This window comes from Anguilla anguilla, chromosome 2 (assembly GCF_013347855.1).
Source record: "Anguilla anguilla isolate fAngAng1 chromosome 2, fAngAng1.pri, whole genome shotgun sequence".
NCBI classification, from domain to species: domain Eukaryota; kingdom Metazoa; phylum Chordata; class Actinopteri; order Anguilliformes; family Anguillidae; genus Anguilla; species Anguilla anguilla.
The window spans coordinates 32,521,226-32,543,686 of record NC_049202.1 but is presented as its reverse complement, the minus strand read 5'-3'; the positions used below and the strand labels follow the sequence as shown (position 1 = coordinate 32,543,686).

Here is a 22,461-nt window from a genome sequence, read left to right as displayed (position 1 = left end):
ATGTGAAAGAAGCACTGCTGTTGCTCTTGGTTAACCATGGTTTCCGCCTTGCTACTCTCCCAGAAATTCCATTTTTGTCCAGACCCTTTTTTTAGGGTGGAGTCATGAGCCCTGACCTTAGCTGAGGCTAGATAAGCCTGCATTTCTTTGGATGTTCTTCTGGGATCTTTTGTGACTTCCTGAATGAGTTGTCGCTGCACCCTTGGATAAATTATGGCAGGCCTGCCACTTCTGGAAAGATGCCCCACTGTTCCAAGTGTTCTTCATTTGGAGATTATGGCCCTCACTGTGGTTTGGTGGAGTCTCAGAGCCATAGAAATGGCTTTGTAACCCTTTCTAGACTGGTATATTTCAACAAGATGAGAAAAAAAAAACTTGTTGAAATATACCAGTCTGGAAAGGGTTACAAAGCCATTTCTATGGCTCTGAGTTCTTTTGATTGTGGCATAGGGAGCTTGTAGAAACATCTGGGAGCTACTTTACTCTGATGGTGAGGTTCAATCAAGCCTGGCTGTGTTTAATGTGCTAAATTTAATTATCAATTAAATTTGGTTAATTGGTTGATTGAGTAACTAAGGGGGCAATTTTTAACGTCGGTGAAACAGTATGGGTTTATATGGGTTCTATGGGTTTGATAAAATTGCATGCAAGTTTATTGTATTATTATTATTTGATTAAATGAAAAAATGAAAATCATTTAAAAAATGTGTTTTGTGTTTACAGTTTTCCTTTGTCTAGTATTACATTTTGCCTAAAGATCTGAAACCATTCAGCATGACAAATATGGAATAATAGAGTAAACCAGGACAGGGGCAAATACTTTTTCACGGCACTATATTTATCTCAATATATGTTTTACTTATATCAGTATATTGCACAATATAAAATTTAACATGCAGGGTAGTGTGGCACAAATCAAATGATATGAAAAGCATTTAGAAACACTGCATTATTTTCTGATTATGAAATAGATTTACTTTTTTTCATTTGCTATAATGAAAAGTGATATATTTATACTCTGATTCCAGGAAATGTTCATATAACACTACAGAGAAAAGTAAAATGGATGAAAGAGCATGATGGCATGATCTTTTGGGCCATAAATGAAACCCACCCTACTCAAGAGAGGAATGCAGTTGGGGTAATATAGGGATACAACCCTCATGCCTTTAAACTGACCCCTACTTTACTCACCACTGCCAACTGAACTAGCATTTTGACAGAGTAATATCCAGCTGTCTGTTTCTTTCTTCTGATCATCTTCAATTGATTTAATCCTTTCACAGTGGCAGCCATTTTAAATGTAAAAACTCAACCAAAAAAAGATGTGAGTAGCCTTTTCTCCATCATTTTGATGATTTGTATACATTTATTTACTTTTATGATGCCATGTTGTATTATTCATTTTCCTTTGCTTAAATGAGTCATACAACTTTAATTTGCCTGGCACCTTTGTGTGCTGCCTTCATGTAACATTTCAATTTTGATCCTTTATGCTATGCAATGTCATGATAAAATTGTTACAAATGGAGAGAATATATACAGTATGTACATGATATGGTCAAATTAGCAAAGACATTCCTCGTTGTGTTTCTTGAAGACATTTCCCTTGGCAGTGTTTATTGGTGGTGGTCAAACTAAGTGATTCTATTTTTAATTAAAGTTTGAAAGATGTGAATAATGATTGTGAACAGCCTAACATATTTGCATACTAAGTCTGTCACAACTCTTTGTCTTCAATTTACTTTAAAAGCAGCATTTTACCTGAACATTAAATGCAGAATTTACTGTATTCTTTAATATTCACCATTCACCATTCATTTTCCTTTGCTTAAATGAGTCATACAACTTTAATTTCCCTGGCATCTTTGTGTGCTGCCTTCATGTAACATTTCAATTTTGATCCTTTATGCTATGCAATGTCATGATGAAATTGTTACAAATGGAGAGAATATATACAGTATGTACATAATATGGTCAAATTAGCAAAGACATTCCTCGTTGTGTTTCTTGAAGACATTTCCCTTGGCAGTGTTTATTGGTGGTGGTCAAACTAAGTGATTCTATTTTTAATTTAAGTTTGAAAGATGTGAATAATGATTGTGAACAGCCTAACATATTTGCATACTAAGTCTATCACAATTATTTGTCTTCAATTTACTTTAAAAGCAACATTTTACCTGAACATTAAATGCAGAATTTACTGTATTCTTTAATATTCACCATTATTGTAGTGCATTTGTATTTACAGAATATTTACAGATATAAGAATTATTCATACTATAAAGCACAATTTTCATTTTCTCTGCAACTTTCAGTTTATCTTACTGTAATCTGTCTCCCAAAATGCAATTCCATTGTTTTTTTCCTGCAAGAAAGCAAAAACCACACATTTTCTCTTGAAAGTGTGGCAGTGGGATACATAAATTACATTCTTCATCCTGTGCAAAAGTTAGTGAAGTGATGAAGTGGTAATTGCAGTGTAGAAGGTTTAATGATCATGGCAACTGCACAAAATAGACATGTAAGTGACAATAAAAATGTTGATTTTTGTGAATGAAGTTGGTCTTCAGGAACAGCGCTGGTTTAATTTAGAAAATAATTTATTTGGGGCTCCTTAATGACTAGTTTCTGAAAGGCCCAGGTAAAAGCTCAGCAAAATCATTAACAGTCTAAGACCAGGTGTCCATTGCTACAAGACATATTATAAGCCATCCTCAGTTTGAACCATGCAAAATAGTGACTGATTTGCAGACAAATTCATTGAAAAAGTGCACATGTTTCAGGAGCAATGATACTTGTGTGGTATAGCACAACATTGAGTTATCTGCAATTCCACATTGGTGGTAAACCCAGTGAAAAAGAGAGAAAAGCTCTCAATTTAGTCAAATAAAATGAAACAGCGGGGCATACAACAGCAATTATTCAATTATAAATGAATTTCACAATATTACACAAGATGGAAGCTACCTCAGATTATATTTACCTGGATGTTTTAACTTGCTTTGATGATTACATAACAGACCAGGGTCAAATACAAATATGTATTTGTACTTGTGCTTAAAAATGTAGATACATACATATTTGCAGTATTTTCAAATACATATTTGCTTAATTTTAAATTGTTTTCATGGAAAACCAAATACTTCCCCAAATAGTATTTTAAAAATACATTCCTTTAAGTAAATACTTTCCTGGGAAACCAAATTCTTTTTCAAATAGTATTTAGATTCTTTTAAAAATACATTAAAATACAAATACAATTGAAAAATATTTTTAAATATTTCTTATAGACAACAGAAATGACTGAGCCAGCAACAATGTAGGCTTCATACTGAAGGGGCTATCCCAGAGTTCTTTGTGAGTGGCCCTTGGGGTGATGTCACCGAGTTATAATACTGAGGGCACTCCAGGTGAACTACTAGGGGCTATGGGTTGAATTTGGATTATGGGCAAGGGTAGCCTATGCCGGCAATTTTAAACAACCCATGCACTGCCTTTAACAGACAGTAGCCTAAATGTCCATACATGTCTTTGCAAGGGGGGGATGACAAACTCAGACTTCTTGATAAACTACTTGACAGTTTATTTGTACCCATGCAATCATTTTAAACTGAGTGGTCTTTTACTGTATTTTGTTTACTTTTTTTTCTATTGTCAGAGCATTCAACAGCCATATGTGCAGTTCCATCTATTAAATAAGGTTAGACACTGATAAATAGATTCCAGCTGTGCATATTCACTACCAATTAACAATGGAAATCGGTACAATTGGACTGGGGCGATCAGCAGTCACTAGATGCGTTCTCATCAAAATACTGTCCCCTAATTAGACAAAATGCTCAACTTTCAGATCTGACAGGTTCTTGCATGTCCAGTGCAGTGTCTTTCAACAGCTTGGTGCACATGTTGCACCACTGGCCTTATGTTGTCAAAGTATTTTCAAATACTTCCATTAAATCAAACACTTTGTATTTGGAAATTCAGTATTTTAAATGTTTTTTAAGACATATTTGAAAGTAATTGTGAATACATGCAAAGGATCAAATAATTTCTAAATAAATATTTAAAAGTAAATAAAATAATTTAAATATGTATTTGACCCAGGTCTATTACATAATCAATCAATACTTCAATAAATCTGTATTTATAATGATTGGTGCCTTTCAACATGTGTAAATAAATAAAACATAATAAAATGCTGCTCAGTTCCTAACAAAAGCTTCAGGAACTACATGAACTGTACTGGTAAGTATCTTGCCACCCTTAAAACACTATTGTGGCTGTGTCATTCTCATCTAATTCCAAAACAGGAAGGATTTACTCTATAGTGTCAGCACATTGACTCTGAGCAGTATGTAGGATATGAAAGCCGTCTGGAGTTTCAGGTACATGTGATACTGTAACTACGTAAAACAAAAGATCCAAGAACTCATGAACAAGGTATCCTTTATTTATATTAAAACAAGCATCAGGAACAGACTTATGGGATGAACCATGAACCTGTCCAACCAGGTCCTGGTTCCTCATATATTTTCCATCTCTTTTGAAATCAGAGAAATCACGACAAAGATCCAGCCGCATACGAACCACAGAAAATATGGTGCGAAGATACTTAGTGTCATGGATTCAAAATCCACAATCAGTAATGGACACCTCAACTGACCCTTCAAGACCTGTGCAACAAGAGGGTGAGTAGACAGAAAAAAGACATCCAGTTGTTAAAATAATTCCCTACTGTTTCATAAAGAAACATTACTGGCTTAAATTCAATCAAGAATGTCAATGTAGACACTGATTTATTGCGGAAACTGTGGACAGTCAATTTAATTTTGCTGCTGTCCTTTATTTTTTTCAGGAGCCTTAGCCCCCATGGGGCCCAGTGAGACGCCAAAACGTCTTTATTTCTGGGCTATAGTCTTAACTGCTGTCCTCTGCTGTCTGCTTGTCATCACAGCTATAGTGCTGGGGGTCCTCTGTGAGTAAAATCTTTATTTGGCTACATTTCCTTATGTGCCTTGAAAATATCACTGTAAACCTGAGTTAGTTAAGTTTACTTTGGAGGAAACTGATTACCTCAAAAAAAAAATTAAGTTAAATGTAATGGTCTTGCCTACACAGTAATAAATGTGCCCAGTTACCTAAAATATTTAGTTCTCTGTGTATTCATAATTGCGTTGGCTATCCTTATGTCTTTTACTTAAACATTAATCAAATGATATATTTTAAGGAAAGTTAAAATATTTACATTCTGTCAATGTAATGCATTTGAATTATTGCTACTAAAACAAAATTATTATTTCAGCTTAACATCAAAATTACAGAAAGCCTATTAAAACCATTTGTGGAAAGTGATTACCTCAAGTTAATCAACCAGCATTAACTGAACATATTAAAATAACGAGAAAATGGTGCTTTATTAGCCAGACTGTCCACATCCTTAAAATAGGTATGTAGAATACAAAGGCAAAGAACCAACCTTACAGGTACAAAAATTTGCTCTTCAACAAAAAGCATAAAAGTGTGGTCCCATGCTTGTTCCATGAACACATCAAGCCATTTTAGCGATCACCTTGCAAAGACAGAATAACACTGCCATTACTACATTCTCAAAAATAATAATAATAATTTGGTGGCCTAGTAAATGTGACAATAAAAAAGTTACACTGTCTAAAAATGAAAGAATTAATAAAATTAATGAATATCACTGAAGTGGTTATTTGAGTTGGCCATACTTAAATAAATGGCTATAAGTCCAACAAGTAATTTTGTCTGAAATTTACTTACTGATACTTACTAATTCACTTAAATAATATACATTTTGTAAATAAGTAAGTTCATTTAATGAAAGGAAAGGAACAGCTGACGGTTAGTAGCCTACCGAAAATGAAAACAGGCGAACTGCAGTTCATATGTTAGCACATTATTTTATTTTAATTGAATGTCGTTTTCAAGTTTAAAAAGTAGGCTTTTAAAAAAATACTCATGATGAGGCATATTTTTAAAGACATTTTGGAGTCGATAGCTTACCATAGGCCATCAATTACTAGCTTATCACTGCGAATAGTCTGAATATAGAACTGAATATTGAAATTAATAATGAACAATTGAATTTACTCACTAAATCAGCACGCTTAACAACACAACCACCATAATAGGGATAATAGTAAGTTAATGAGGACAGCTGCGGCCTCCGACTCCACCAAAATCTGCAGCATAATCAAACAGGTGAGAAGCACAAACAAATCTTTGTCAAGTTTTGTTCTATTATTGTGGGTTTTTTCACCCTGTGCTAATCAATACTAAACCAGTGTCATTACACAGGATGCCAAGTCACACTTGTGAGTTAATACGGTTGCATAAAACAAAGAAATAGCTATTGATAATTAAACCACTCACTTTATGGTACTTAATTGTTGTGTTGTACTAACAATTTTAAGGGTTTTAATTATAATGCTATAAGTGTGCTATATTGATTATAATGCTGTGAGTGCTATACTATTGGGGTTTACAGTGTACTTTAAAGTCTTTGTCTTAGCACCTAGAGTAATGTAGTGAAATTCCCTGATTATTAAAAGAATAATGTATAATTCACCTGGACCTGGTGGGTTGCTGATTCATTAAAACTGCTGCTGCGGGTATAAGAGTGAGCGCCATTGTCTCGGATCAAATCTGGCCTGTGCCAGTGCCAACTGTGGCTGGCAGCCCTACAGGGGCGGCACACAATTGGCTCCTTGTCGCCCAAATGATATATGGGAGGGATTCAGCCGGTCGGGATAGCAGTACTCATTGCTTGAGCAACCTCTTTTGGCCATCCGAGTGCCCATAGCTTGCTCTCCGCACATGCTTATGATTGAGTGTCCTCCACCCACACTCTGTACATTGACAGCAGCCATACCACCTCTGCTCCTGCTGACTGGCTGAAGCTAAGCAAGTGTGGGCTTGGTTAGTACTTGAATGGGAGACCACCAGGGAATACTGAGTTGCTGCTGGAAGTGATGTTGGTGGGCCAGCAGGGGGCAATCTTCCCTCTGGTCAAATAAACCCCAATGCCCCAGTGCAGTGACGGGGACACTGTGCTGTAGGAGATGCCGTCTTTCGGATGAGATGTTAAACTGAGGTCCTGAGTCAATGTGGTCATTAAAGATCCAATGACATTATTCGCAAAGAGTAGGGGGTTTCCGGTGTCCTGGCTAAAATCCCAGATCTGGCTTTCGCAAAAACTTGCCACACCTAATCATCCCCTGATTTAATTTGGCTAAAAAATGTTCTCTCCCTCCAGTGGAGCTGCTCAGTGGCCAACAATAGAGGATTGTGGTTGTACTGGGCAGCTCCCAGGTGTGAATGTGTATGAGTGTGAAGCAGGGCGTTGCTGCAAAAGAGCATCCGTGCTCAGCGAACTTACCCTCGGTAAATAAAGGTTAAATAAAAAAACAGCTTGTGGCAGCAGTGTGTTTTGGAGGATCGCGAGCTGTCTTCGCTTTCCTGAGCTGGCAGCAGGGGGCATATACGAGCGAGACTGTACATAGCTCACAAATTGGGCATTCCAAATTTTGGTGGTTTTGGAAATGTGAATTTAAAAAAAAAATGTAATGTATTCTTTTCATGTTTGACTGGCTATATTGTAACACTTTCATTGACATATTTTCTATTGGCTAGTAACTACATAAGAGATTCCATTCCTGAAAATAAGACTAAATTTGATTCTGTTTAGATGACAAGGAATCAAAGAAAAATTACAACCCAGATCTGGACAGTTTGCTGTCCGCCTACCATAATGTGAGCACCCTCTACCAAAGAGTTTCTGAGGCCAATGCCCAGCTGCAAAGAGAGAACACCGACCTGACCAAAAACAACACTTGGCTACACGCTCAGAACACACACCTCACCAGCAACAACACACAGCTCATGTGGCAAAACGACAACCTCACACTGGAAAACACAGAGCAACGCCGGGAGATCTGGAACCTGACCGACGCCAGTCGTCGACTACGCGACAAAGCCACCAATCTGACCGCATACAGTGAACAGCTGGAGGGGCAGAACCTGAACATGTCTCACACCATCACTCTACTGCAGCAGGAGAACAGAAACCTGACTGAATCCAACACGCGACTGCAGAGCGATAACTGGGACCTGTCTGATGCTAACATACAGCTCGAGCGGGAGAATCACAACTTTTCTGATGCCAACAGCTTCCTGGGGGGCTGTTGTGAGACAGCAAAATGGAATAGCACACTGCTTCTGAAGGAGAACCAGGGCCTGCTGGAAGAGAACACCTGGTTGAAGCACCAGAATCAGAACTTGACCCATCAAAATGCATGGCTGGCAATGCAGGGAGAGGTGCTCATGAGGGCCAATGCCAGGCTAAGTTTGGAGAATGCAAACCTACTGGATGATACACTCAGGCTTTACCAGAACTACCTGTCTCTGGATCAGTACTGCCCTGTTGTGAATGCTGAGACTCAGGGTAAGTGAGCAAAAAGGGCCTACTTTTCACAGACAAATGCCAGTGCTGTATATGCAACTAGGTATTATTTATTTATTTATTTATTTATTTATTTATTTATTTGTTTGTTTGTTTATTTATTTATTTGCGCACTCTATTAAAACAAGGTAACCATAATGTAAGTATCTATTCCAATGAAAGGATTCAAATTCTTTAAACTGGCTTTACTTAACTTAAAAACTTTTCTGTTCTGAACAGCCTTCTTTCCCTATACTTTTATGACTGAGGTTCTACTTTCTACTTCACAAAGCATCCTTTGTAGCTGCCTAACCCAACTGAGACAGACAGCCATGAGGCATATGGAATAGGAGAATATAAACTGATGAAGTGTGATCAATCTGATTTTCTTTGTACAACAGCTTCTGCAAAGAGTTCAATAAATATTGTAAAATAGTAACAAGGTAGTAGGTAAACAAATATGAAAACTGAACAGTAAGCTGAAAAAAGCAGAACAATCGGACTAATACATTTAGAGAACCAGAAGGAATTGTTTTTGAATCAAATGGATTACATTTGCTGAGTAGAGATTGTTGCTTAAAACTACTCTCTTATCACTGAAGCATCATATTCCTGGGGTCCACAGGAAGATTGGACCCCAGGAAGATTAGCTGTGTATTGCTAATGGGGATCCTAAATAACTAAATAAATATTTATCAGGTCTTTGCCTAATGCATTTGTAATTGTCCTGTTCTCTGTCTACAGAACGTCTTTGTAAGAAGTGTACAGGCAACTGGATCATTTTCCAGTCCAAGTGCTACTTCTTTTCTGGTGTCAAAAAAACCTGGCGTGACAGCCGAGCAAAATGCCAATCTGAAGGGGCAGACTTACTCATTGTCAATAGTGTGGAGGAGCAGGTACAGTAAGGGTGCATTTCTGTATACCAACTACTATTTGAGTAAAAGAGGTAGGACTAATCAATGTGTTGAGCATTTGCAAGAACTTTTCATTGTAATTCACAGGTAGGTGCAACAGAGGGACACTGCACTGTGACCTCCTCCAGCCCTGATTCATCCACAGTACTCAAATATTCATTCTCTGAGTGTGGCCATTGAATTAGATTTGAATCATTCTTACACAGCTAATAATAAACAAAGACATTTTAAGTCTGTTTTTTATTACTGTGCCACTGTGGTGGGGCCCATAAACAGTTTAAGGTGCAGGAAGTCTATGAACTGAACTAAATATGATAAATGACTCAGTGACTGACGTGCCAAATCATTTCATGTCCTCGTGCAATCATTATCCTTTCGTCATTAAAATATAAAACCTGCGAGGAATAACTGAAGGGGAAGAACAGCTTCTCATAAACAACTGCCTAGACTTTTCAATGATGACCTATCATTGAGTCTACCAATAAAAAGACATGACCTCCTGTGCCTGGCCTTTGTCTCTTTTACAGAAGTTTGCATTTAGGACAAGCCTTTCTGTCAATCAAGCGGGCACCCGGGTTTGGATCGGACTGACGGACGCACAGACAGAAGGACAGTGGCACTGGGTGGACGGCAGTCCTGTCACTGAGGATTTGCAGTAAGACGAGTCACTTTAAAATACCACAGTCTTTACTGCTGACTGCATGTGACACATTCTGAAGGGCTGTGTGAAAAGAATGATAAAGGGTAAAGTCAGGGAGAAGGAACATTAGAGGATGTTGAGCAAGATGCGGAGGTTTATTTGATACGTTCATGTAAGTCACACTAAATAACTGCATAAATTTACAAATTTTTGCCATCTGCAGCAGCATCAAGTTGTCTGTAGCAAGTAGTGCATAATATATTATACACAGGCCTCCTTGGAAGCAATAGATGTATGAAGATCTGACCCATTATTTGAAATTAGTCATCAAGTGTATAGACTTTAACAAGAGTGAATTTTCACAGCCTCAATACACAAATTTACACAGCATCGATTCATATTTGGGCGTAAAAAAAAAAATCAGCATCCTCGTCAGTTTGCATCAATCTTTAGCACTTGTATGCTTTCATGACAATTAAAACTATAACTTCTGGAATGTATCCACAGGTTCTGGCTTAGTCGGACTAGCGAAGCAGACGAGCCTGATGACTGGAAGGCAACTAACTCTCTGGGTGAAGACTGTGGACATCTAGACACTAGTGTGCACGAACTGAACTCCTGGATGGATGCGCCATGTGAGACAGCCTACAGATCAATCTGTGAAAAGAGTGTTTAAAACATACACAAATTCTGTTCTTGTGCTGATGTAAAGTCCAAATACGCATCAAATAAGTTTAAGAATACATGCAGGCTATTCCTTTCAGTCATGTTCCATTTCTCAATAGTCATTGATCTGTCAATAATCTATGTATTTAGCAGGATTCTACAACAAGCCTATTTTTGATGTAGAATCACAACATTCAATTAACATTTTCTACTTCAAATTTTTCCAAAAATGTAAAAATTTCTATGAATCTCGTCTTTTTGATCTCCTTTCATTTTGAAGGCTGCGCTCACTCAATAGCATGATTTAATACAAAGGCTTTTCCACATACAACATACAATCAAATGCAACATAGCAACTTTTACAACATAATGAACATTAGCCATGAGGTCATGTGGCTCAGTTAAACTCAGTTTATCCTCTTTTTCCTTAATTTCATTGCTGTACCATTTATTTTAATATTCTGCATTGGATCGTGATGGTATGTTGTGGAAACTGCAGTTTCAATAAAGTTTGTTGAAATTTGAGTACAGCTCATGTGTTGACACCATTACATGTAAAGCTACATGTTCTAGCATAGAGGCATAATATTACATACTAAAGAGAAGTCTCATTTTTGTAGTCCATGGTTACTGTGTGTGAAATCCCAACTATAGGCGCCTAAACATACAGCACTGTAATAAGCACATGGCGTGTTAGTATTTTGAGAGGATCAAACTAAAGGCAGTTGACTAAATAACCACTACAGTCCTAGAACATTACACCAGTAGACTAAGAATTAAAATACAAATGGAAATTGCATTACCCACATCAGGGTCCTACAAATTACCCCAGTAGAGTTTAAGAATGAAAAAACAGGAGACCATTACATCAAACACCACCAGACCTATGTTGTAACAATAAAAACATTAAAAAGAGATGCATCTCAGTCATAAAGCCCAACCCAGTCCAAGCAAACCACTCATGGATAAAATTTCATTGGTGCAACTCAGGTACTTGTAGGCAGGAGCAGAATGTTTAAATCTTGGTTAGGGCTGCGACCACTTAACATAGAAGCAGTAAATCCAAAATTAATTAAAAGGGCGTTTCTTACCCCAATTGCATGTTTACCCTACAATAGGAATAAGCAATATGACATACGGTTAAAAATAGTCTTAGGAGATAAGGAAACCAAGTAAGCACATACACAGTCCTCTTCAGGAAACCAATATGTCCTCCCCATGTTGCACCAAAATCCAACTGCTCTCTTGCAGTGAACACACCTGAAATAAATTAAACAATAAGGGCACATTCTCTCTAACCAGTAAACTTGCATGCAGTTTTGTTTTAAAAGTCATGATACCACAATCAATACAAAACAAGTGAGGTAAAATCACATAAGAAAGTAAAGTTTTCACTCAAAAACCAATACAAAATTACACGTAATTATATAATTAAAATGTTGTTTGCTCTGTGCCCATTACGTTGACATTTCACTTATTTTTCTTATACAAGCACTGGTCTGGGTTTATACATAATTTAGATATTTAAAAATAGTTTTTTAAAAACATGACTACCATTATCCACTCAATTCAGACTAAAATTGTTTATCCAGAATATATATTTCCTTTAGAAAAAAAATGAAGCCCCCATTATTTCTCATCTGCAGTGTTGCAAAGTAAAATTAAAATATATTCAAATTGGTTTTCTCCTACTCTCTATAGTGTCACAATGAAACAATGTATTTAGATTTCTCCCGAATATTATTACGAAGAAAACTCAGAAAATGTCTTCACTGAGAAGTATTCACTCCCTTTATTAACCTAAATTGGGCCAGGTGTATTCCATTTTCTTGAGGAAACACACTAAATAATTAACTAGGTGCACCTATGTGACTTGCAATCCAGTGTGTGTTCAGCTGAATGATTGCAGAATAAATATTACTGACTTTGTGAGGTCACACGACTGAGACAGCAGATCAGATCAGTTACGCTGTCATGAAGAGCAAGGAACTGCCTATTGAACTTTGAAATGCCGGTTACAAAACTGACAGGGTTCATTGGCTGAAATGGGAGATACTGCTGGGAGATCAACAACGTCTTCAACACTGCACAGATTTTGCCTCTGGGAGAGTGGCTTGACGGAAGCCATTTCTGAGAAAGACCAACAAGAAGCCGTGGGTCCAGCCCTGAGACCGTCTGGAAAAGAGTCTGAAAAAGAGTCTAATGAGAAAAAAGTTGAGCTCTTTGGCCTGTAAGCAAAGCATTATGTTGTGCGCCGACCATCATCCAGGTAACACCATCCTTGACGTCAAACACGGTGCATCATGCTATAGGGTTCCTTTTCTGCTGGAGGGACAGGAGGAAGCTTGTTTCCATCAAGTGGAAGATAGATTGAGCCAAATATTATACACAAATCCTTTGAGGATCCATCTGAGTCCACAAGTGACCTGCATTTCTGGCAAAGATTCATGTTAAAACAGGACAATGACCCAAAACGCATTACTTAAACTACAAAGAAATGGCTTTAAACGATCAGTATTCAGGAATGGCCCAGCCATAGCCCAGACTTAAAATCCATTGAAAATCTATGGTATGACCTGAATTTCTGTCCGCTGATATGCTCTGTCCAAGAGTTGGGAAAAACTTGCATGAAGAAATGGACAAAAAACTCAAAAATTTAAATGTGTATAGCTCATATATACTAAGGATGACCCAAAGATGTGTTGACTTGGAAAAACTTTGGGGAGTTGATTGAAAAAGTGAACTACAAGAGTATCTTCAGGTTAACTTCAGTAGAATAAGGGGGCATAAATGGAAATTAGCTAAAGGTAAATTCTGCACACATTAGTAAACATTAATGGACAGAGAGTAGTTGCTGTGTGGCCAGGTCATGCAGTGCAGACAGAAACTCTGGGGGTTTTCAAGACCAGGCTAGATATAGTCTTAGACACCATCGAGGTTGTAGTTAGAATGGTGGACACTAGTTGCGCTTTAGTGGTGAATGGCCTGTTCTTGTTGTTATGTTGCATTCTGTTATGCTATCTCCACCCACCCACATACGTCTAAGGGCAGTGCTGGCCCAAGGATTTTGGGGGCCCTAAGCAATCTTGTCGAGCCGGGGGGGAGGACGGGGGGTGCTGTTTGGTGCCTCGACCAGTGGGGGGGGCAATGGCTTCTGTTGAGTGGGGGGGGGGTGCTGTTTTGAATCTGTCGGGGGGGGGGTTTGCATTTAAAAATCCGTCTTACATTACGACATTACATTGTTATGAAATACTCATGGTTGTCATTCCATTTTAAATTACTGCCGATAGTTCTGCTATAGGAGATGAATACCTGGTGGCCACGGGGGCCCTAAGCAGCCACTTCGTTCATTTATGCCTCCGGCCGGCCCTGTCTAAGGGTGAATACCCAGTAAACCAGTTTACTTGCAAAGTAAACATGTGACACCATGGAAAAGAAATGAAAAGTTATCTTCTAAAACTTGCTAATGCATGTGGAGGGGTGGTGTGGTTAGGGCGCCATCTTCAGGCGGAGAGTTTAGTTGGTTTGCAATCACGGCTGTTGCCAATGTTCATGATTGCTAACTCTATCTGCTTCTGTCAGCAGCGAGACTGGGGGCTGGAATGAGACGCACGCGGGAGCTATACAGTGTATTCCCTTCTCCTATCTTGTGTTGTTTGTTTGTACGTACCTATTGGACGCACAATAAAGCCCCTGTGCGTCTGAACTGAGAACTGTGTGGTTTGTTGGGAGAGGAACACCCGGACCCTGCTACAATGCACCTTGCACCACAGCCAGAATCTCGGCATGTACTGTCTCGTACAGATTTCAGTCCTTGTTAGCACTTGTTGGTCATGTACTGTATATCTTCTGATGATTCATCATGTTCAGTCATTGCAGATAATTATCTTTGCACACTGACAGGCTGCAGCTCCCCAAGAAGAAATTCAAACTAATATCAAAGATTGACCAGGCATGGACTCAAAAGTGGAATAATATGTGCTGACATACTTTTGGCTGTTATAGTAAATTGAGCAAAGTGTGTGCTAAACCCCAAAAGGAAGAGAAATATAAAGATCACATAGCTGCAGTTTCACCAATGAACATGACGTGGAAGTTGAGTGTTAGCTTAGTGTTCAGCCTGTTTTTAAATAATGAATCATAACAGCCTAATAGCATGCAAACCATCTTGCTAGCTAACTACATGCATATTGGTAACATTAAAGAAGACTTACATTTTTATGTTAAAGAATTGAAATTTTAGTTACATAAAAATTGTGCAGAATAACAAATTTTTTTTTTTTTTAAAGATAATTGCCAAAATCAGAAACTTAACTTGTGTTTGACTGTTGATTTAAAGTGTGTTTTTTGTGTGTTAATTCCCTGCTTATGAGCTTGCTAGATTGCAGCTTGTTCACAGGCATCACTTCTTACCAGGCTACATTTCACATGTTCAAAACTGACATCCTTGAATGAGCATATACATACACCAGAATGAACATCAAAGTTACCTGCCAGTAATATAGCAACACTTTGTCTACTCTAAGCATTTCAGCTTGTCTGTGTTTATTTAAGATGGAAAACACTACCCACCATAGCTTAAAATTTCATCATATTGCCATTCTTAATTAAGATTACAATTATTCCCACTTGGTAATTCTAAAATGGAACAATTTGTGCTCCAAAGCATTGGACTAAGCTTTAACCCAGTAGAAGTAAAGAAGGACAACTTTACTTCTCCCTGTTCTATTTGAGATGTACGTATGGGGATTTCATCCTCGGGGTGTGTAGTTTTTAAAATATGCAATATCTTCACTCTTTCTTATGACTGCCAACCATAAAATGTTGTAGTCCTGACTTGTTTTGTCTTGTCTGGCTGATGTACAGGAACATAAAACCCACATGTTCACAAAACTTGTGAATGTATGTCGCCTCTGAATTACCTATGAAGAAAGCAGAAATTAAACAGGAGAAAACTTATACAGGAGCCTGTTTCATGAAAAAAAAAAAAAAAAAAACAATACCAGTGCACACAGAAACCAAAAACCCAAGTGAAAGAAAGCACACAAAAAGGTGGATGAAATTAAATAAAAAAAGATCTGCACTTCCCCAAACCAAAAACACTAAAAAGAACTACAGGCTAATAAAAATACAGTCCCCTCCAAAAGTATTGGAACAGCAAGGTCAATTCCTTTATTTTTGCTATACACTGAAGACAATTGAGTTTGAGGTCAAAAGATGTACATGAGATGACAGATCCGAATTTCAGCTTTTATTTCCTGGTATTTTTATCTAGATTTGTTAAACAACTTAGAACATATCACCTTTTGTATCAGACAACCCAATTTTTAGGTGATCAAAAGTATTGGAACATGTGACTAACAGGTGTTTCTTGTTGCCCAGATGTGTCCTGTTAGATTGATTGGTTAAACAATAAATAGTTCTGAATGTCTACTCTTGGTTTTAGCCTTGGGTTTTGCCTGTGAAAACTGCATTTGTGTTATAAAAGATAAACTAACATGAAGACCAGAGAGCTGTCTTTGGGAGAAAAGCAAGCTTTGAAAAGATCGGAAATCGATCAGAGCCATTGCACAAGCATTGGGGATAGCTTGTACGACAACTTGGAATGTCCTGAAAAAGAAAGAAACCGCTGGCATACTGAGCAACAGATAACGAACAGGTCGACCAAGGAAAACAACAGCAGTTGATGACAGAAACATTGTGAAAGCTGTGAAGAAAAGCCTCAAAACATCAGTCAGTGACATCACAAACAATCTCCACAGGACAGGGGTGAAGGTATTTCAATCAACCGTTCGAAGAAGACTTAGAGAGCAGCAATATAGAGGCTATACCACAAGATGCAAACCACTCATCAGTAGTAAGAATCGGAAGATGAGATTACAATTTGCAAAGAAGTACAGAGGTGAACCACAAAAGTTCTGGAACAAAGTTTTATGGACTGATGAGACCAAGATTAACCTCTACCAAAGTGATGGAAAGGCCAAAGTGTGGAGAAAGAAGGGATCTGCTCATGATCCAAAACATATAAGCTCATCTGTGAAGCACGGTGGAGGAAGTGTCATGGCTTGGGCTTGCATGGCTGCTTCTGGAGTGGGCTCACTAATCTTTATCGATGATGTAACTCATGATGGTAGCAGCAGGATGAATTCAGAAGTCTACAAAAACATTCTGTCTGCCAACTTACGGAGAAATGCATCCAAACTAATTGGGAGGAACTTCATCATGCAGCAAGACAATGACCCAAAACACACTGCCAACACAACAAAGGATTTCATTAGGGAGAAAAAGTGGACGTTTTTAGACAACTGAAAGAGGCTGCAGTAAAAGCCTGGAAAAGCATCACAAAAGAAGAATGCAACAGTTTGGTGATGTCAATGGGTCGCAGGCTTGATGCAGTTGTTGCAAGCAAGAGATGTGCTACCAAATAAGTGTTATTTGCTTTCATTTACTTAAATACTCTCTGTTCCAATACTTTTGCTCACCTAAAAATTGGGTGGTCTGATACCAAAGGCGCTATGTTCTAAGTAGTTTAACACATCTAGGTGTAAATACCACAAAATAAAAGCTGAAATTCTGAACTCTTGTCTCATGTTCATCTTTTTATCTCAACCCTAAATGTATTCAGTGTAGTGCAAAAACAAAGAAATTGGCCTTGCTGTTCCAATACTTTTGGAGGGGACTGCACATGATCACAACACAAAATCACAACAGTAAATAAATAAATAAACATCAGATTATTTGTTTCTGGGGCAGTACTTTAATACCAACAACCACTTCCCTCCCAAAAAAAAGAAACTATGGAGTTGATTTTAAAAAAATGCAGTTACTTGCATTTCATTGTGTGACTGAATTTGTTATCGAGACAATTTTTAGAAAAACTTTTTTTGAATACAAGTCTGTGTGCTGGCAAAAAGAATGGTTAATGTGATGCCGAGAAACTAATAAAAAAAATGCATTTCCAAGGGCAATTACAAACTACGAGAACAATATAAGGGGATAATGTTCTGAGGTAACCTGCTAGTTGCGTGGCAGATAATGGTTGGTAATTCCAACCTTCCAGTTCACTGTTCAGTTTTAGTTAGACAATGTATGCATAAAAGACAAGGCCAAGGCCAAAAATCCCAGTCCAATAATAAGAAATTGAACCAGAAATCCTAATCATAAAATAAAAGAAGAAATCAGAAAATCCTCATGACATGGCATCTTCATACTTTGTTACTCAATACTAAACACAATCAGCCCAGTAACTACTCCCCTCTCAAATGACCACCATCACTCCCCAACATGTATTTACATCAGTTTCCACTGATGTTTTGGAAAACAAATGTGTTATCACAAAGTGATTTTTATGTGAAAGTTAAGACCCTGTTTGTGGCGCATGAGTGAGAAACATTATACAGTGATGCCTTATGCATAGTGAATACAGAAACAATGCAGATGTTCTGATGAAACACTATAGGGTTCAATATTTCTATTATATATATATATATGTATATATATATATATCATATTCTCTGATAGAAGCCTATAAAATGAACAGTTAAACAACTAAAATTTCAGCGCAAAGCATTCATGATGCAGCAATCTATGCGAGGCTAAAAATTAATTACTAAAATGCATACAATGCTATGCAGCATCTTATCTTCTGACTTTCATGTGAAAGACAATTTTGGCAATTTTGGCAAAGACAAAGGCAATTTGATTTGTATGTTTTGCTCTGGCACCAGTGATCACTCTTGCTTTAATTTCCTCATCCTGCACAACCTGCAGCACAGTAAATGGAACATGGCTGCCGCTGTGGCAAGTATAGCCAACATTGTGACTATGAGAAAGCTGATCACATCCAGGGAGTGGTAGGTATACCAGGGCAATTTGATAGACTCAGTGCGCAGGTGGGCCGCTCCTTTGTGCCTCATAACAAACTCAATCCAGAAGAAGGCACTGTCCAATGGGGGGAGGGGTTTGTCTCGGTGGAGACTGGAGAGACGCTCCATATTTCTTTGATATGAGGGATCCTGGAGTATATTTTGCAAGGCCTGCAGGAAACTCTGACTGGTAAGCTTAGTCACATCCAGCACTTTAGCTGCCCCTCGAACCTCCAACCTCAACAGATTATCAAACTGGTCAAAAAGCAATGGCATGCCAAGCACTGGTACGCCATGGTAGATAGCCTCATAAATGCCATTAGTACCTCCATGGGCCACAAAGGCCTTGATCTTAGGATGACCCAGAAGGTCATTCTGGGGCATCCACTGCACCAACAGTGTGTTGTTCCCCAGGTTCTGGGGCTGCTCCCCAATGTGCCTCCAGATTACTTTCTGGGGAATCTGGGCAAATGCTGCAGCAATCTCAGATGTAATGTCAGCAGGCAAGCCTTTAATTAGTGTCCCGAGTGACATGATAACTACCCCATGGTCTCCAGAGCTCTGCACAAACTCCTCCAGGTCTGATGGCAGGGCCTTGGCTGGTTTGCACTGGAACCCACCAATATAGACAATATTAGGCATTGTTGGGCGAGGGAACTCAAAGACAAAATCCACCCTCATAAGCCAAATGTCGATAGACTGGAGGAGATGGTAAAATTTGGTATCTGGTCCAAAGTACTGAATACACAGTCTGTTGTAATGCGGACTAACTACAAATGTATCAATGCAGATGTTGAGGAAGTAGTGGAACATATTTTTTACTCTTTGAGTGAAGGTCATTTTGTCTGGGACTGCACACCCAGAAGTAGGAACATATGAGACTGGGGAGGGTGCGACTACAAAATGTCCCTCCCCACTGGTAATCCAGCGAACATTGAAGACCACGGGGAGCTGCAGCTGGTGTGCAACCAGGACACCCCCTGGCAGACCTGGGTCCATAAGAACCAGGTCAAACTGGGTATCCTGGAGGCTCTGCATGAGCTGTTGGTTCTTGAACATCTCCACTACAAGCTGACTAGCTTGCCTGTGAATCTCTGACAGTCCAGTGAGCATCTCCCAATAGAAGGAGATGAATGTCAGGATGGATGCCCCACCCCGCTGGATCTCCAGAATTTTGCTGAGAAAAGACACAAAGAAGTCCTCGTCCTCGATGTTAATGACCTCTGGAAGAGGTATAGTGATAGAGGTGTAGTGGGGAGACTTCTCCTTGACATACCAGCTGCTAGCAGACCGTACTACAGTGATGTTGTGGTTCCTGGCATGGAGTCCCTCAATTAAGAGATTCATATTCACCCAGTGACTTCCATCCACTGGGAACACCAGGATCTTCCCTGCATAGGAACCCAGGGCATTAGCAAGGACAGAGAGGATAAGGGCCACAAATGTGCCCCCTGGAATGCTTCTCATGGCTTCCCTCTGTATGAAAGATAACAACATATACCTAAACCACTTCTCCCTGTTAGACATAAACTGAAAGCTAAAACATTTCACTGAATGTTGCAGATGGATTTCATAATAAAATCATATAATAAACTTCATACACATTTTATACAAATGGCTATTAAAGCTTAAAATGCCCCACTCTTGAAGAGTTACATTTACAATGACTGCTGAATGAGTAGCTACCATCCTTTTAAGAGTAGCCATCATAAGTTATCCTTTTGAGCAGAAGAAAATCAAGCAAAGGGAGTGGAATACTATGTGACCACTTTCATCTTAAGAATAGTTATCTGCAGAATGTATCAGGCTACATGAATACGTAAGGTGTTGAGCCAGTAGAGGCCCTGATTTTTAAGAATTATTTCTTTACTATGAAGAAAGCATACCATTAAATTTGTTACTGTAAAAAGTCAGAGGTAGTTCCAGTAGCAAGCCTTAGCTTCAGCTTATATTATTACATTTTCCATATTAGAGAACTTACATCAAATGTTCTTAAGTTCGGAAACTGCTAGCACAAACGGAGCTGTGATGAAACCTTATGGAAGGCTAATGGCAGAAAGTAAAGCAATGGGCAGATTTTTGCGGTCTAAAGTACAGGAGTGTACGTTTCCCCAGAGAGCCATAAATATGTCATGTGACCACTCTAGCAAGGAAACAAACTTCCTGTTCATAAAGGTCTGAGGGGGGAAAAACAACCTTGCACAACAGAGTATCTACCACACAACTTCCTACAGGTCTGAATTTTGCACTAAATAGATTAACATTGCCATCATTACATAATGTGCATGTATACTATTACTACTATTGTTTAAAAAGTCAAATAAAAAAACTGTACCTTGAGTCGCCAGATTCACAATAGTTGTGCTTTTAGCCCCTTTAGCTTAGCAGACCCAGCCACTTTCGCTGAACAGGATTTGCTCTCCAAGCCTGAGCAATCATTGTGGAATGTGAGGGAGATTACACAGAGGGAAAAAAACTGGCACTTCAAAATGGACAACAGATGTGAGCAAGGCAAGCCATTAGCCTGCGACTGCCTCCACACCAACGCCAACGTCCACCCACAGTTACACCCCTTTCTTTTCCCTCCACCCAAAAACAAAACAAACATTTCCTCACTCGGGGCCCACGAGAAATACAGATGGTCATTTTTGTAAGAGAGGACAGGATTAAAGGCAAAGCTGAAAAAACCTGATGCTGGAGGAGTTGAGGAGTGAATGATTACTCTTACCACAATAAAGAAATTAAATATGAACTTCTCTTCCTTCCCCCATGACTGAGAAATGCATACTCTTCCGAATGTGGAAAAAGTGCATATATGAGAAATATCAAATGAAGATGAAGACCACAAACTTACTCATGCTTTCATTTAAGGAGTACTCTCTGTTGGGAAAAATATTTTTTATATATCCTTAAACATGCAGTATCCTGATGCCGAAAGATAACTCTGTTTTCCATAATCAATGTAGCAGGGCACATGGTTGCAGTCAATGGCGCAGCATATGGAGACACTGGGAGTGGCTAATAAATGTTGGTGTTTTCGTGACTGGAGGCAAGGAGTGCACGGCTCAAAGAGTGCAGCGTGATGACAATGGGCCAGATTATGATGAATATATTATCAGCGGGTGTGTCACTGAATTCACTCATAACCAATCAAATGACTTCTTTTCATTCCCTTTAAGACCAGGGTGCAAAGCAACCTGGAATACTACCAATTTCTGTGGTTTACTACTGCCATCCAGACATTGATTTGTATTGCTATCGCTAAAAAATGTACTGTATACTGCCCCTCTAATAATGCCTGTTTCTCAAGGTAAGGTCTAAAATCGCAAGTTGAACTTGTACCAAGTGTGCTTAATCAGTTCACATTGGTCTATACATAATAATATTGCGTGCAGCTGCAGTCCATATTTTTTTTAAGTAAAATCCAGCCATTTATTTTTTGAGACGAGAATGTTGATAATCATAATGAGATGTGCAAAGCATAGCCTAAACTACTATTTACAGTTTTGTAGCTTACAGTGAGCAGTCTATATCTTCTCTATGAGATTAAATGCAGTATTTTAACATGTTTTTATCCCGTTATGTTACGCCATAACAGTGAATGCCAGACCAACATGGTACAATGTGATGCCAGTTGAAGCAAAACATTACAGATTGTCCAAAAGAAAAATAGCCACTTTACCAACACACCTGCTTCGTTTGCCATATAGGAGCTAGCTAGCTAGAGCAGACATCAATGTAATTGAGTTAGAGATATATTTGTTGCCTTATCAATAACTAGCTGGGTATACGAGAGTGAATATATATGCCAAGTTTATGCCCACCTTACGCAAGTGCTGTACATTATGTGCATTGTTGACACCGCAAATATAACAGGGGCAGGACACAACCATCTTGGTACTTTCCTCC

The 22,461-nt window shown here is 38.6% G+C and overlaps 2 protein-coding genes across 4 annotated transcripts; one reads left to right on the top strand and one right to left on the bottom strand.

The window, feature by feature from the left end:
* Positions 1-779: 779 nt before the first annotated feature.
* Positions 780-11,212, top strand: LOC118216448 (C-type lectin domain family 4 member F-like). 2 transcript variants are annotated; one of them, XM_035397623.1, is made up of 7 exons: positions 780-1,141; positions 4,557-4,691; positions 4,859-4,978; positions 7,715-8,470; positions 9,212-9,363; positions 9,909-10,036; positions 10,529-11,212. In XM_035397623.1, the coding sequence occupies exons 2-7, from the start codon at positions 4,601-4,603 to the stop codon at positions 10,695-10,697; spliced, it is 1,416 nt and encodes a 471-aa protein (XP_035253514.1). In that variant the 5' UTR covers positions 780-1,141; positions 4,557-4,600; the 3' UTR covers positions 10,698-11,212. The 2 variants fall into 2 exon arrangements, with proteins under 2 accessions (XP_035253514.1, XP_035253506.1); XM_035397615.1 differs by lacking the exon at positions 780-1,141 and having other exon boundaries at positions 4,082-4,691.
* Positions 11,213-17,421: 6,209 nt separating this feature from the next.
* On the bottom strand, positions 17,422-21,032 carry LOC118219474 (UDP-glucuronosyltransferase 2B20-like). 2 transcript variants are annotated; one of them, XM_035402648.1, is made up of 2 exons: positions 20,888-21,032; positions 17,422-20,028 (listed from the first exon to the last, which is right to left on the bottom strand). In XM_035402648.1, exon 2 carries the CDS (start codon positions 20,017-20,019, stop codon positions 18,418-18,420), a length of 1,602 nt encoding a protein of 533 aa, XP_035258539.1. In that variant the 5' UTR covers positions 20,020-20,028; positions 20,888-21,032; the 3' UTR covers positions 17,422-18,417. The 2 variants fall into 2 exon arrangements, with proteins under 2 accessions (XP_035258539.1, XP_035258540.1); XM_035402649.1 differs by lacking the exon at positions 20,888-21,032 and adding an exon at positions 20,534-20,857.
* Positions 21,033-22,461: the final 1,429 nt, after the last annotated feature.